Genomic DNA, 15,095 nt, shown 5'->3' with positions numbered 1-15,095 from the left:
GTATACACACACACACACACACACACACACACACACACACACACACACCATTCCCTTTTCAAGAGTTTCAGTATTCCCGACTCTAAAGATGGTCCAGAAAATCTCTATGATTAAAAACCTTTTAAGCTGGGAAGTGGAGTCACAATAAAAATCATGAAACCCTACATATTTTTATATCCACTGAAAATAATATACTATGGCATATTATCTCCTATATTCTAATAATAACATAAGATAGTAGAAATACTATATTTACTGAGCAAGATGTAGCAATGAGTAATGCACAATGAATTTGCATTTCCTATCCCTTGCTTGCTAGAAACCCTTTCTATTTACAAAGACATGTTTTACCTGGATCTCCTCCATCCAAATGTTCAATGCTTTCTGATTCTATGACCTAGAGATTTCCACTTATAGTTCCAAGACATTAAAAAAATATAAGATATAGAGTAATTTGGATGCGTAAGGTTTTTTTTTTTTTAAGTTTATTTATTTAGGGGCACCTGGATGGCTTGGTCCAACTTCAGCTCAGGTCATGATCTCATGGTTTGTCAGTTCAAGCCCCATGTCAGGCTCTGTGCTAACAGCTGAGAGCCTGGAGCCTGCTTCACATTCTGTGTCTCCCTGTTTCTCTGCCCCTCCCCCGCTCATGCTCTGTCTCTCTCTGTCTCTCAAAAATGAATAAACATTGATCTCACGGTCCGTGAGTTCAAGCCCTGCGTTGGGCTCTGTGCTGACAGCTCAGAGCCTGGAGCCTGTTTCAGATTCTGTGTCTCCCTCTCTCTCTGCCCCTCTCCTGTTCATGCTCTGTCTCTCTATGTCTCAAAAATAAATAAACATTAAAAAATTTGTTTTAAAAATGAATAAACATTTAAAAAAATTAAAGTTGATTTATTTTGAGAGAGACAGAGAAAGAGAGGAAAAGCAGAGAGAGGGAGAGAGAGAATCCCAAGGACTGTTAGAACAGAGCCCGATGTGGGGCTCGAACTCACGAACCGTGAGATGGTGACCTGAGCTGAAATTAAGAGCCAGATGCTTAACTGACTGAGCCATCTGGGCATTTCTGGATGCTTAAGATTAAACAAAGTTTAGAGCATCACCATTGACAAATCTCTGGGGATGGGGGGGAGGGCGTCCTGTGCACTGTAGGATGCTTAGCAGCAACACTAGCCAAAATACCACTAAAATACCCATCCAAGCTGTGACAATTAAAAAAAGATTCCAGACATTACCCAGTTGGGTGGTTGGGGGGAGGGAAGCAATCACCCTGCTTGAGAACCACTGTTTCAGAATGACCTATAACCTACAAATTTTCCATAAAGGAACTGAGATTCAGAACATGGCACCCCAGATTACTGTGAATGGTTTTGGAGGAGGAGGACCAGGCAGCTATGAAACCCCCATCTCTTTTTCTCTAGAACAGGGAGATGGAAAACACAAGGTGAAAGCACTACTTCTTTCGGGAGCACCCAGCACAGCACAATATGTGGACATGGACCCAAATTCTCCAATTTCAAATATTCCAGTCTCTTTCTCCAAAAAGACACAACAGAACAATCCAAATGCCCATGTATGTCTCTTCACCTTTTCTCACCGAAGACTTCCTCCCTAAAATGCTTACTGTAAAATCCATTTTTTACTCCATTTTTCTTGTACAAAATCCCTATTCCTTTTTTTTTTCTTAATTACACCCATAAGAAATGACTTGAAACTCACACACACTTGAAAAAAATTCTCATAGCTGAAGTATAGACACTCGAACCAACACATGTTAGAATGTTGCATGGGCTAGGAAAAAAGAATTCTACCATCCAAGGACTTGAAATTCCCAGAATTTCCATTTTTGTAGTAGATTTTTTAAAATACAGATTGGTTTATAATCTATAGATCAACTCAGACTCAAAACAAATTGGCTGTATGACTTGGGGAAACCCTTTAATTTTTTTACCTCAATAACCATTTTCAAGCACACAGTTCAATACTGTGAAGTATATTGTTGTGCAATAGGTCTTCAGAAATTTTTATCAAGCAAAACTGAAAGTCTATACCCATTAAACACCAACTCCCCGGTCCCCCTTCCCCCCACACCCTGACAACCACAATTCTACTTTCTGTTTCTATGAATTTGACTATTTTAGATACCTTGTATAAGTGCATTCAAACAGTATTGTCTGTTTCTGACTGTCACATTTCACTTAGCACAATGTCTTCAAGATTCATCCATGTTTGGACACCTGAGTGGCTCAGTCGGTTAAGTGTCTGACTTGGGCTCAGGTCACAATTTCACAGTTCATGAGTTAGAGCCACACATGGGGCTCTCTGGTGTCAGCACAGGGCCTGCTTAGGATCCTCTGTCTCCCTCTCTCTCTGCCCTTCCCCCATTCTCTCTCTCTCTCTCTCTCTCTCTCTCTCTCAAAAGAAAGAAACATTAAAAAAAGAGATTCATGGGAATGCAAGCTGGTGCAGCCACTCTGGAAAACAGTATGGAGGTTCCTCAAAAAACTAAAAATAGAACTACCCTACGACCCAGCAATTGCACTACTAGGCATTTATGCAAGGGATACAGGTGTGCTGTTTCCAAGGGACACATGCACCCCCATGTTTATAGCAGCACTACCAACAATAGCCACAGTATGGGAAGAGCCCAAATGTCCATTGATGGATGAATGGATAAAGAAGATGTGGTATATATATATACAATGGAGCATTACTCAGCAATCAAAAAGAATGAAATCTTGCCATTTGCAACTACGTGGATGGAACTGGAGGGTATTGTGCTATGTGAAATTAGAGAAAGACAAACATCATATGACTTCACTCATAGGACGGCTTTAAGAGGCAAACCAGATGAACATAAGGGAAGGGAAACAAAAATAATATAAAAACGGGGAGGGGGACAAAGCATAAGAGACTCATTAATATGGAGAACAAACTGAGGGTTACGGGAGGGGGTGTGGGAGGGGGGATGGGCTAAATGGGTAAGGGGCACCAAGGAATCTACTCCTGAAATCATTGTTTCACTATATGCTAACTAATTTGGATGTAAATTTAAAAAAATAAAAAATTAAATTAAAAAAAAAAAAGAGATTCATCCATGTTGTAGATGAATGTATCAGGATTTCCCTTCCTTTTAAAGCCAAATAATATCCCATTATATGCATATACATTTTGTTTATCCATTCATATGTTGATGGACACTTGGATTGCTTCCTCTTCTTGGCTATTATGAGTGATGCTGCTATCAACATGAGTGTTCAGATATGTCTTTAGACCCTGCTTTTAACTCTTTTGGATATATATACCCGGACGTTGGACTGCTGGGTCATGTGGGTCACGTGCATTCTCTCTCAGAATAAGTAAATAAACCTTAAAAAAAGAAATAAACGAGATGATCTCCAGAACACATACTGACTTGACAATTACTATGGGAGAGAACTCAATCAGCCAGTCCAGTCACGCCCTTTTCTGTCTGATCACCCTTTGCAAAGGAAAAACTTCTGATCTTCATTCTTCAAAACCATTTCCAATATACCCAGATGTCACATTTATCTATTATCAAACTCCCAATTCACTATTAAATTTTCTAGATTGTTTAGAAAGAAAAAAGCAGAGCCAAGTACATGGCTCTGTATGCTTTTCCCCAACCAAGGGACCTCATAAGGCGAGCACACAAACGCACCTCTGACAGACAGAGTTCCACCAACCGAGAGAAACCCGTCAGCACGGAGCCTTCAGGGTGAAGAATGAGATAAACAAAGTGATACTTCCTTTGGTGAATGTCAAGATGAACAACATTTGTTTAAGGTCACTTTCTCTTACTGAACTCAGCAGTGAACATGTCACACAACTGTGGAATTCAAAACAGGAGCCACAGCTTATGAAATATCCAAAACTGACATCTTGCTTTCACAAATGAGTAAGAGATGGGAGGGTTCTTGACGACACGGAACTTCAGTACAGGGGCTCCACCCCCAAGCCCAGACAGCAACTTCCCTCGGGGGATGTGGGGGAAGCGAACCAAAGATCTGTGGACCCCTACTGCTCCAAATACGGTCCTCAGACCAGCAGCACTCACCTCACCTGCGAGTCTGTTAGAAATGCAGAATCCCAGGCCTCACCGCGGACTTACAGAAGCAGAATCTGCATTTTTTAAAAGACACCCTGGCGATTCACACGTTTTAAAAGTTTCAGAAGGGCTGTTTCATACTGTGTACATAACAGAATTCATAGCACTGGGAAGGGAGAGATGGAATAAATCATGCTTGAAAAACGTAGCATAAATACTACTAAAAAGGCTGTTCTCTTTGCGGGTGAGCTGAATAAATCAAGGTGCACTGAACTGTCTTTTCCCCAGCGAGGAAGCAAACCCTTTTACTTATCAGTTAGAATATGAAGTTTGTTTCTCAACATCTTAGACTGACTAGTTTGTCTTAGAGGCCACAAGTGACCAGCACGCAGCTGATATAAATTCAGTAATCGCTAAGGGTAGAGAAGACATACGTGTTCTGACACAGACTAACTGCCCCAGGTATATGTAAAACTCACTGACATCCCAACAAGACGCTGCCACAGACCACAGATGCCACGTCGTTCTCACTCTCTGCCCTGCATCCATCTGGGTTATTTCTCTAGGTCCTGGATCATCATTTCCTCAAATCCCTCAGCGTCATTCTCCCTCATAGTTTTCAGTGCAGATTATTTTTTTTATGTATTCATGATTTATACAGAGTCTACTTCCCAAAAGGATTTTATGAGGCTTTCAAAGATGAACACATTGTAAACAAGACAAGCAAAATTAAAGCAGAATAAAACATGAGTTAGAATTAAAAGAGAATATATATTCCACATGATCTTTCCTTTGTTGGCTCCCCCCTTGCCCCAGCACCGTTCCTCCCTAGGAAAGCAGCAGCAGATTAATGTGATTGATGAATCTTAAAATAAACCAAGATGTTCAGCTCAACTCCTCCTTTTTGTCTCTTGGGAGTTAGCACGCAGGTAGGGAGTAAAAATTCTGCCCTGCTCCCTCTTGGCCTAAGTCTTAGCTATGCTGTCCCCAGCCAGGGCCCCACCCCACATGGGGAGACCCAAGGCTGCTACAGTGTTAAGCTCCAGCATTGCCTGTGGCTGGATGAGTAAGTCTGTTTAATGGTGGCATAATTACAAAGTCCATTTGCACAAAGATATGAGCTACATTCTTCAATCTCATTTCTATCCCTTTAAAAAGGTGATATTTTGGCCTTTGACTTATTTCTCAACTACCTCAGAAGTCAAGTGAGGGAAAGGGTGCTATTTATTGGATCCTTTCAAAATCCCATCCAAAAAGTCAGGAAAAACAATGCTATAAACTACTTAGGGTAGGTTATTAATACTGGCCAGTAAAAAGAAAAAAAAAATGTCCTAAATTTTCTGGCTACTGAGATAAAAAAGAAAAACATAGCCGGTGTGGAAGACTTCTACAACTAGAAGTCACTCCGTATTTGCTCCACCTTCATTTTACTTGCCTTCCTCTCCCATACAGACTGGGAACCTAAAACTTTGCCTTCCCCAAAATCATGTTAGCTGGAAGAGGCCAGGAGACTCCAACTGGCCAAGAAGACATCCTTAAGAGTAAACAGGTGCTTCCTCCTCCACTTTCTCCTTGTGAGGAACAGGCATGCAGTGCCTCAGGTGTAGCACCCATTGCTAGGAGCCGGGCAAGAAGAGAGGAAGCTGGGTTGTTGCTCAAGATAAATAAACCCCTAACTTGCCAAAGCCACAGATACACTTTGGTTATACAGTTTTGGGAACACTGAACTGAAACATATGTCTTTGTACATTTCATTGTTTTTATTACTATAAATAAAATCCTTTACATTGAGACACAGATTGTTCTCTTTTTTTAATGTTTTATTTATTTTGAGAGAGAGAGAAAGAGAGCATGCAGGGGAGGGGCAGGGAGAGGGGGAGAGAGAGAGAGAGAGAGAGAGAGGGAGGGAGAGAGAATCCCAAGCAGGCCCGATGCAGGGCTTGATCTCACGAACCATGAGATCATGACCTGAGACGAAACCAAGAGTAGGATGCTTAACCAACTGAGCCACCCAGGGTGCCCCAGATACAGACTGTTGTATACAACGTTGCTAAAAACTAATGAAGATTTTTCTATACAATGTTTCTAAGAAGTACCTTCTCTTTCCCAATTATAAAAAAAAAAAAGGGGGGGGCGCCTGGGTGGCGCAGTCAGTTAAGCGTCCGACTTCAGACAGGTCACGATCTCGCGGTCCGGGAGTTCGAGCCCCACGTCAGGCTCTGGGCTGATGGCTCAGAGCCTGGAGCCTGTTTCTGATTCTGTGTCTCCCTCTCTCTCTGCCCCTCCCCCGTTCATGCTCTGTCTCTCTCTGTCGCAAAAATAAATAAATGTTGAAAAAAAAATTAAAAAAAAAAAACGATGAAGGGTTCTCATACTTGGAAAGAGCACTTTATCTCAGAAAAAGAGCAAAAATATATATACACACACATATACATACACATATACATAATGTTTATATTACTATAAAACCTTGATGAAGTAGAACTCAACTGATTTCAATCTCACTGTACTTTTAAAAGACTGAGGAAATGTGAAAAAAGGAAAAAAAGGAAGAAGCCACCAGCTATTTATTTTAAGATAATAATATTACTTCTGAGGGGCACCTGGGTCACTCGACTGGTTAAGCGTCCCACTCTTGACTTTGGCTCAGGTCATGATCCCAGGGCCATGGGATCAAGCCCCATGTTGGGCTCTGTGTTGAGCATGTACCTGCTTGGGATTCTTTCTCTCTCAACTTCTGATCCCTCCCCACCCTGCGTGGGTGCCCGAACATGCGCCTGCACTCTCTCTCTCCCTCTATCTCAAAATAAATAAATAAATAAATAAATAAAATAATATTCCTTCTGAGTATGTCCTCGGACCAGCTCATGTTCACCAAATGTCCTGCCAGTCTATGTGGGCAAATGAAGAGCCACAATAGTAAAACCGGGACACCACAGAGCCCCCTCAAACTTCAGAAGAGCTTCTGTTACATTACACGAGGCACAAATATCCACTGCATAAATGTTCACACACTCAAGAAAGATGGTCATCAAAGGATGACATACAGAAAGCTCTGGTAATAAAACCTTGGGTTCGCAGAAAACTCCTTTACTCCCGAGTATAACGAGTATAACGTTGCTGAAATGCTGATCAAAGGTACATGTACAATGTTTCCAAGAAGTGATTTCCTATACAATGTTTTAATTGCCTACACACTGTTTCTTTCCTTTTGTCTAACTGTAAAAAGATCTGGTGAAGGGTTTTCATACTCAGAAAGCGTAAAATATCTCTCACTCCTCACTCTGCCCACTCTGTAGGATGAGTTTGAATTCCACTTTAGCAGAGCGGAGTGCTGCCTCTTACAGTTGGCAGAATGCTTGCACACATGTAATCCCATTTGGTCCTCAAAATATTACAGTGAGGGAAACAAATGTACTAATCCTCGTGCGGAAACAGAGGCTGGGAGACGTTAAGGGATTTGTCTGAAGTCTCACCACCAGTCACCGGTAGAGCCAGACTAAAATATAGACCTTTCTAAGGCACTGTGCCAACCCCGCACCTTCTCTGTGGTGTGAAGTCAAGGCTCACACACCAAGGACGTGAATGCTGCACCCACACCGCTTGGCCAGCGGCCAACCCATGCCTATTATTACTTATCCTGAATATCCCCCAATGAGAGTTGTGGCTTTCGATTCTAGAAATGCATCCCCTTTTCCCTTTTCCTACCTGTTAGCCATTCTTTCTCATTGCACTGTTAGTTCACTAGTTTCTTGCCCCCAAAGGACCACATTTCCTCTCTCTTCGTGAGATACAATTTCAACTCATGGTCTAGTTACTAACCTCGCTTCTTAATAGCCACAAAGCTTTCTCTGCGCCCCAGGTCAACACTAAACCTCTCTCCCTGCAGAAGGAGTTGGGGCACTTAGTGGGTATAAAGTCCACCGTAGCTCATCTACGACCACAACTGTCCTACGGTTAAAACTGCCAGAATGCTAACATCAAACATCCACAAGATTAAGACATACATTTACGTTCCGTTTCAATGGTTTTAATGTTAATTCAGTATCTGTTCATGCCCGCAATTACAAACTTGCTACCTGCATTTATTTTTCCTTCTATGGTTGTAATGAGAAGTCAGAAAGATGGACAGAAAGACTAAGAAAGGAGTGGACAGTGAAAAAGGTAATATAGAACAGTTTTGCAAAAAATAACAAAGATATTGAAAGAGTTATTTATTAGAAACAATCCCACATCATACTAGGTTAACACCTCTCACGTCTAGGAATATAGTGGCCTCTCTTATTTGAATTGACACAGAGGTTACCTACAAAACCTGCTTTAAAAGGTTTAAGACGGGGCGCCTGCGGGGCTCAGTCAGTCGAGCGTCCGACTTCAGCTCAGGTCATGATCTCGCGGTCTGTGGGTTCGAGCCCCACGTCAGGCTCTGTGCTGACAGCTCAGAGCCTGGAGCCTGCTTCAGATTCTGTGTCTCCCTCTCTCTCTGCCCCTCCCCTGCTCAGGCTCTCTCTCTCTGTCAAAAATAAATAAACATTAAAAAAAATTTTTTTTAAAGATTTACGACGGCTCTTGTTCTGAGGAACTGTGGGCCAATTCAGCTTCCTTCTGCACCATGTTCAGGGCTCTTATGGACACGGCACATCCTTTGCTTTCTTTCAGTTGGCTCTCAGAGCCTCTTGCCAGAAAACACGCAGTGAGGAGGGAAGCCCAAGGGCTCTCTGGTCAGAGAGGGGTGGGTTTGAAGCCCTTAAGCAAGTCATTCAAACTCTCTGAGCTTCAGTGTCCCCATCCATGAAATAGGGAAAACAATCCCATCTCAGGAGGTCACTGACAACATTAAGCAAAATAGTACATGTAAGATTCCTGGCACTCAAACCACTGTAGCTTTTGCTGAGATCCACTTAATACAACAGAATTCTCCAGTTTCCCAAAGAATGTGTCCTAAGGCCTTCATCAAGGTTTTTTCAAAAGAAGAGGAGGAGGAGGAAAGGGAGGAGGAAGTAGAGGGGGGCGAAGAGGAATAGAAGGAGGAATAAGCAAATACCATTTTTCCTCCCCTTGCACGGGTCACTTCACACCCCTATGTCAAATGGGCACTATTTCTTTATTACCCTGAAAGCTCTTCAGGGGCTGGGACTCTGTCTCATTTTTGGTTTTCCCCAAAGTAGCACTTTGGGAAAAACTTGCTGTTTTTCTTCTCAGTGTATAACCACAACCAGAAAAGTTAAATCGTAGGGCTCTTACTAGTGGATGTTCTCCCTTTGTGTAGGGCCCTGCCTGTGTTTTTGATGAAGCAAATTTGTGTGAACAGTATCCAAGAAGTGGGGTAGAAGGGAGTTCTAAGTAAACGGAGGCAACGATCGGCAAAAATAAGAATAACAATTGGGATATTTACAGAGTCAGGTTATCTTTCTAAAGATTACTTATTATTTTCCAAGGGAGAAGTACATGTTTACAATGGAAAGACCTAGCAATCACCCACTCAACCAAGTGATTAAACGTAACATCACTAATGAATGGCCAGATCCATGTAACGTAAAACACACCGCATTGCCTTGAAGTAGTCTGACCAAGAGTGTTGTGTCTGAATCTATTTACATCTTTAGACTGAACTTCCAGCCTATGAGAAATATTCGGGGTGGAAGACAAGGTAAGCAACCCCACAAGGAAATAATCAGATAAATCTAGAATGTAGAACATCCCGCAAATCAACTAGCCTTGTCCCTTCAAAAAGTCTATATGATGAAAAAAGAAAAAAACGTTGAGGCACTGTTCTAGCTTATAAAACCACTAACAAGGTTAGTGGACAAATGCAATGCATGAGAATCTTGATTGGCTTCTGGTTTGAAAAATACAGTTATCAAAGACAATGAGGGGGCAACTGAAGAAATTTTAATATGGACTGGATATTTGATGATATTAGGGAATGATTATGAACTCGGCAGGTTAAAGTTCCTGCACAGATGTCAAAAAAAGTCTTTATTTTTATAAGATACACACTGAAACTTAGTGATGTCTACAATTACTTTAAAAGGGCTTAGCTCCCCACCCCCATCCAGAAAATATATTACATAATACTTACACACGCAGGTTGATAAAGCAAATCTGACACAATGAACAATTATTGAGTCTAGGTGGTGGAAATATTGGGGCCCACTGTACTGTTTCACCTGTTCTATATGTTTGAAAATTTGTCATAATAAATGTTAGAAGATAAGGAGACAAAGTAACAAGCAAGCTAGTCCTCTCTTCTCTGAATGAAAATTTCCTTCCTTTGCATTTGATAATACAAATAAATTATAAAACTCTTGTCCTAATGCATTTGAACCAGTTATTGGGGACCACACATTGCTCAGACACCCTCTACAACATATTCTGGGGATAGCAATTGTGTTGAGAAAAGATCATAGCCCTCTTAATGGGGTATCATTCTCACCGTCCTTTGAAACCTTGTTATTCCCACACCAAAGATCCTATCAACACATGGCTAATAAAATGGTAAATGTAGCTGGTATTTGCTTATCTACTGTTGTTTTTTTTTTTTAAATAAAGTACAATTCTTTATCTTCTTTTAGTTGGACCCCAGTATAGAAACATAGAAAAACAGAGATCCCATGTAGCATGACTGCTATTCATCCTTTTCAAGGGTTTAAATCCATCCCTTAAAAGTTCAATTTTGAAGGGGCAGCTGGTAGAGGGAGGTGCTGACAACCACACAGATTTCTAGGAACTACATTCTCCTACCTGCTGCAGTGGCTGCCTGGCCTCATATGAGCACCCTCTATTTAACCCCAGCATCCCTGTCACAGGAGCTGATTCTTGCAGGTCAAATCACCAAATCCAAGAGCCATCTGTTCCCAAGTTCATGTACTTAAGGGTCTTGAACCAGCAACAAAAATAGCAACGTGCGATCTTGCTTCCGCATAGAGATAATTTAGTCATTTGGTATCACTCGAGTTTTGTTTTTAGATAGTGATGCAGGTGATATACGTAAGGAATACAGGTACGGAGGCAGTAAAGCATCTTGTATGTAGTCTGGGTGCTCCATTAGCCCTGCTGTGGAGGACAAGAATGAAAAGCAGCAGGGGATGAAAGCAGTAAATAATCCAAAGCTTCACTCCACACCAGGTACTTCTATTCGTTCCTGACCTTTCTAGAAGAACAGCCATTAGCAAATAAACTTGATCAATTCGGGCTTTTCCAAAGGCAGACAGCAAGAGAAAGAAGCACAACCCCAAAGTTAAAAGTTTGCATTACTTGGGGAAAGAGTGTGAAGTGTGAGTCTGACGATTAGCTCAAGGACTTCTCTATTTGATTCTCTTCCAAACTAAAACACATCACCGTAAGGCTAACACACAAAAATATAAAATACACTGAAGCTTAATGCTGAAAATATACACGTAATATATACAATGACATTATAGATACAGTATATATATATATATATTTATATGTATAGTGAGGTATATATGATGAGATTCTATACATATATATATTTTGTGTCATGTGTATGTGTGTGTGTGTGTGTGTGTGTGTGTGTGTGTGTGTATAAAATCTCCTGGGAAATGTGAAAAAGTGTTTCCTTTTGATTGTTGAGTTCAAGTTTATCTGAGAGGACAGGAAAGTCTTACCTAGGTACAAGGATGCGTTTTCTTTCTTGACATTGTCGTCCAAGTAGGTTGGTCCCAAGGTATAAATAGGTGTGGAACCCATTCCGATGAGAATCTGTGCGCAAATGAATAAAGCCACATAGACCCAGTGATTATTTCCTCCTGAGTCCTTCAGGCAGGCGGGAGGCTCCGAGGTGGCCGTGGAGTTGCCATTCTGACACAGGCCGTCGTTGGAGGCCGAGGCATTCAACTCTTGGATCTGGTAGGGAGGCGAGATGAAGTGAGGTAAAGCAAAGAGGACAGCCCCGATGGCAATGAAAAGTCCACCGACGGCCAGCCACAGGGGCCTCCGACCCCGGCCGCCAAAGTAGCTGACGAACACCACCACCACCAGGCTCCCAATGTCAAAGCAGCTGACCAGTAGCCCCGACTCAGAACTCTTCAGACTGTAGCGCCTTTCGATGGTGGTGATGACACTGCTCAAGTAGCCGGAGACCATCAACGCCTGGATGAAGGTCAGGAAACACATGCAAACCAGGAAGCAACGGGAATCGGTGAGGACCACATAGAGGCACCTTCTCCCCTGGAGCGTGGCCAGCGTGGAGGACACCGACACGGCTTTGCTGACTTCCACCCTGTGGTTACATTCCATGAGCCCTGCCATCTCTGCCGAAGTGGACGGAGCAGAGGGACTGGGGGCCAACCCGCTTGGGCCCTGTTTCGACTCCTGACGGCCCAAAGAATCTGTACAGCCAAAAGCTGCCTTTGCGCCTGTACTCGCAGGACTGAGGTCTGGCCGGCAGGAGACGCTGTTCAGGACGGGTAAACTCTTGGACCTAAAGGTCTCTGGTTCGCACTTCTCTTGGACAGCTCCTACTGTGGCTTGCGCTTCCAGCTGCTCTCCCGCCTGGGGCTGCTGCCCAGTGCCTTCGTCCATGGCTCTTAGAATTCAGATTCGATCGCTGGTCGCACTCAGGGACTCCAGCGCTTTTCATCCACCGGCACCAGGGGCCGAAGTCTGGCCCTCTCAGTCGTGCCTACCAGGGACCGGGGCCGGGGGTGCAGAGCCGCGCAGCAGGGCATCCTCACCAGCAGGGAGGCACCCAGGGCATCCTGACCGCAGATGAGGCCCCGAGGCTCCGCAGCCGCGTGCCCCGGGGGGCAGGGGTCCGCGCGGTCCTGCGTTGAGCCCTGCTGGGGGTCCACCTCGGGGCGGTAGCTCGCGGTAGGAGCCTTGCACGTCCCGGGCGCATCCCCTCCGCCGCCGCCGCTCGGCCCGCCGCCTGGAGCGAGTACGCCCCGTGCCCAGCGTGGGGGCGCTTAGCGCTGTTGCCCGCGCCGCATACCGCCCGGCTGGCTGGGCCGGAGGCGCCCTGTCCTCGCCGCCTCCGCTTGCGACACCCTCGGGCGCAAAGATGCCAACCTGCAAAGCAGAGAGAGGGCGGTCAGCGAAGGGCGGCTGCGGCTGGGGCTGGCGTCCCGCCGCCCCGGGGGCCAGCGCTGGGTGACGCGGACGGTCCCAAATGGGACCGAGGCACGAGCGGGGAGCGAAGCCCTGGAGGAGGAAGCGGCTGCAGGCTGCAGCCTCTAGTGCCCGAACAATAAGCAGCAGGCGGTCGGCAGAGACCCTCCCTCATTGTCTACCATGGACCTGCCCCCGCCCCGCCCCTTTTGCCTTAAACAGAGCATCTGCTTTTATATGTTAATAATTATCAACCTGGCAGCCGTGACTCAGAGGCAGTGTCTTTTATTCGGCTGAACTAATTGCAACCTTTTGGTACTCCTACTCCATTACTCAAAATAGAAAATGCCCAAAAGAACAAAGGAAAGTTTTTTTGGGGTGTGTGTGTGTGTGTGTGTGTGTGTGTGTTTCCTTACAAACAGTACATTCCCAGTACCGATTTTTTTTTTAAAAAAAGGGGAAAGCTGCGTGTGTAGAAATGTGTGTACACACTTGTGCGCAGGCACGTGTGCGCGACTGGATGCGAATCCGTCTGCTCCATCAGGGGCACGTATGCAAAGCCCAAAGCAGCCGCAAAAAGGTCAACGCGCTAGCCTCTTTACTCCCGACACTAAAAATAACCCCCCAGACCGAAAGAACTATTCAATTTCAAATACCAGGGGCATTTGAGGCTGCGGCCCACACTAAGTCCCAGCGCGCAGTGTCACGCGAAACCGAAAATCAGTTTGCTTTGCGGAGGGGTGGGGAAGCAACAGCCAAACAAAGAGATGCCGGCACGCTCGCTGTCACAGAGCTCGCTGGGAGCCCACCGAGCAGTCTTGGCGCCAGGAGGCCGCGGGAGAGGTATGCTGTTTACATCGAGCGCACCCTGCGCGCGTGGACCCGGGGTGCGTGCGCGAGCGCGCGCGCACACACACACCACACACACAGACACGCAGAGAGACCCCTCACGCACACACACACACACACACACACACACACACAGGCGTGGATATCGGAGCCCCTCGCGCGCTCCCGCATCCGGCTTGAATTCAGCGAGAGCCGAAAACAGGTGTGTCCCCGGGGTAAGCCCCCGCCCCCCATCTCGGGGACTCCCACTTCAGTGCTCCCGCCCGGGGTGATGTGCACCAGGTGGGAGAGGAGAGCCGGACTTCGCCGCGTTGGGTTTCATTTCGGGTTTGTGTGATGCTGCTGAGAGAAGAAAGGAGGACGGGTAAGGGAGAAAGGCGGGGAGGCTGGGCGGCCAGGGGCGGCCGCTCCGGCGGCTCCCTCGGCTCCGCCGGGCCGGACGGGCTCCCAGATTCCCGGCCTCCCGGCCGCTCGCAGCCCGGGCTTCCCCGCCGCCTCCTCGCCCGGGCGCCGTCCCGGGGAACCCCACCGGCGGCCGCGCGCCGGCCCGGGGAATCCCGGCAAACTCCCTCGGCGCTCGGCGGCGGCCGAGCCCCTGCCCGCGCGGGCACCCACCCCGCAGCGCCCGCGCGGAGGGACGCACGCTCCCCAGCCGGGAGCTCTCGGGGCCGGCGTGGAATCCCTGGGACACCCCTGCGCGTACACACACACACACACGCACACACAGCCCGCGGGAGGACGGCTCGCCGCGCTGCCCGGGCGCACCAGCCGCCGCTACTCACTGGTGAGTGTCGGTCAGAATGTCTGGCTGAGAGCGGAGCGGCGGGAAGTGGGAGCTGTGGAGGCGCGGGAGTAGTGGGGAGACGCCTGGGGAGGCAGCTTCGGTCCAGCCGCGGAGAAATCAGTGAATGAGACTGTGAGTCGGGCTGAACTCTTACCCCCCACCCCTCGCCTGTCACCCAAGCCTCCCTCTCCAGACACAGGCGCACAGAGACGCGCCCGGAGCGGAGCAGCAGAGGGCGCAGGCGCGCGGGCGGCCGCCCAGCCCGGGCCCGGAGGCAGCGGGCCACCCGCCGCCCTTCACCCGCCCGGCCAGGACGGGAGGCGG

The 15,095-nt window shown here is 46.3% G+C and overlaps 1 protein-coding gene across 4 annotated transcripts in view; it reads right to left on the bottom strand.

The window, feature by feature from the left end:
- Positions 1-15,095, bottom strand: part of SLCO5A1 (solute carrier organic anion transporter family member 5A1) — a 210,070-nt gene that overhangs the window by 136,005 nt on the left and 58,970 nt on the right. For 3 of the 4 annotated variants that reach the window (XR_005794185.1, XM_040487638.1, XM_040487641.1), the window contains exons 1-2: positions 14,770-14,880; positions 11,698-13,099 (exon numbers count right to left, since the gene is read on the bottom strand). Coding sequence is in view for 3 of the 4 variants with exons in the window: in XM_040487638.1 (XP_040343572.1) it covers positions 11,698-12,613 (916 nt within the window). In the remaining variant the exon portion in view is untranslated. Of the gene's footprint in view, positions 1-11,697; positions 13,100-14,769; positions 14,881-15,095 lie in introns of those variants that run through there. The other variant, XM_040487640.1, reaches the window with a different exon arrangement.

This window comes from Herpailurus yagouaroundi, unplaced genomic scaffold (assembly GCF_014898765.1).
Source record: "Herpailurus yagouaroundi ecotype Mexico unplaced genomic scaffold, PumYag 165, whole genome shotgun sequence".
Classification (NCBI taxonomy): domain Eukaryota; kingdom Metazoa; phylum Chordata; class Mammalia; order Carnivora; family Felidae; genus Herpailurus; species Herpailurus yagouaroundi.
Note: the sequence above shows the minus strand (reverse complement) of the source record. Positions and strands in the feature narration are given on the sequence as shown.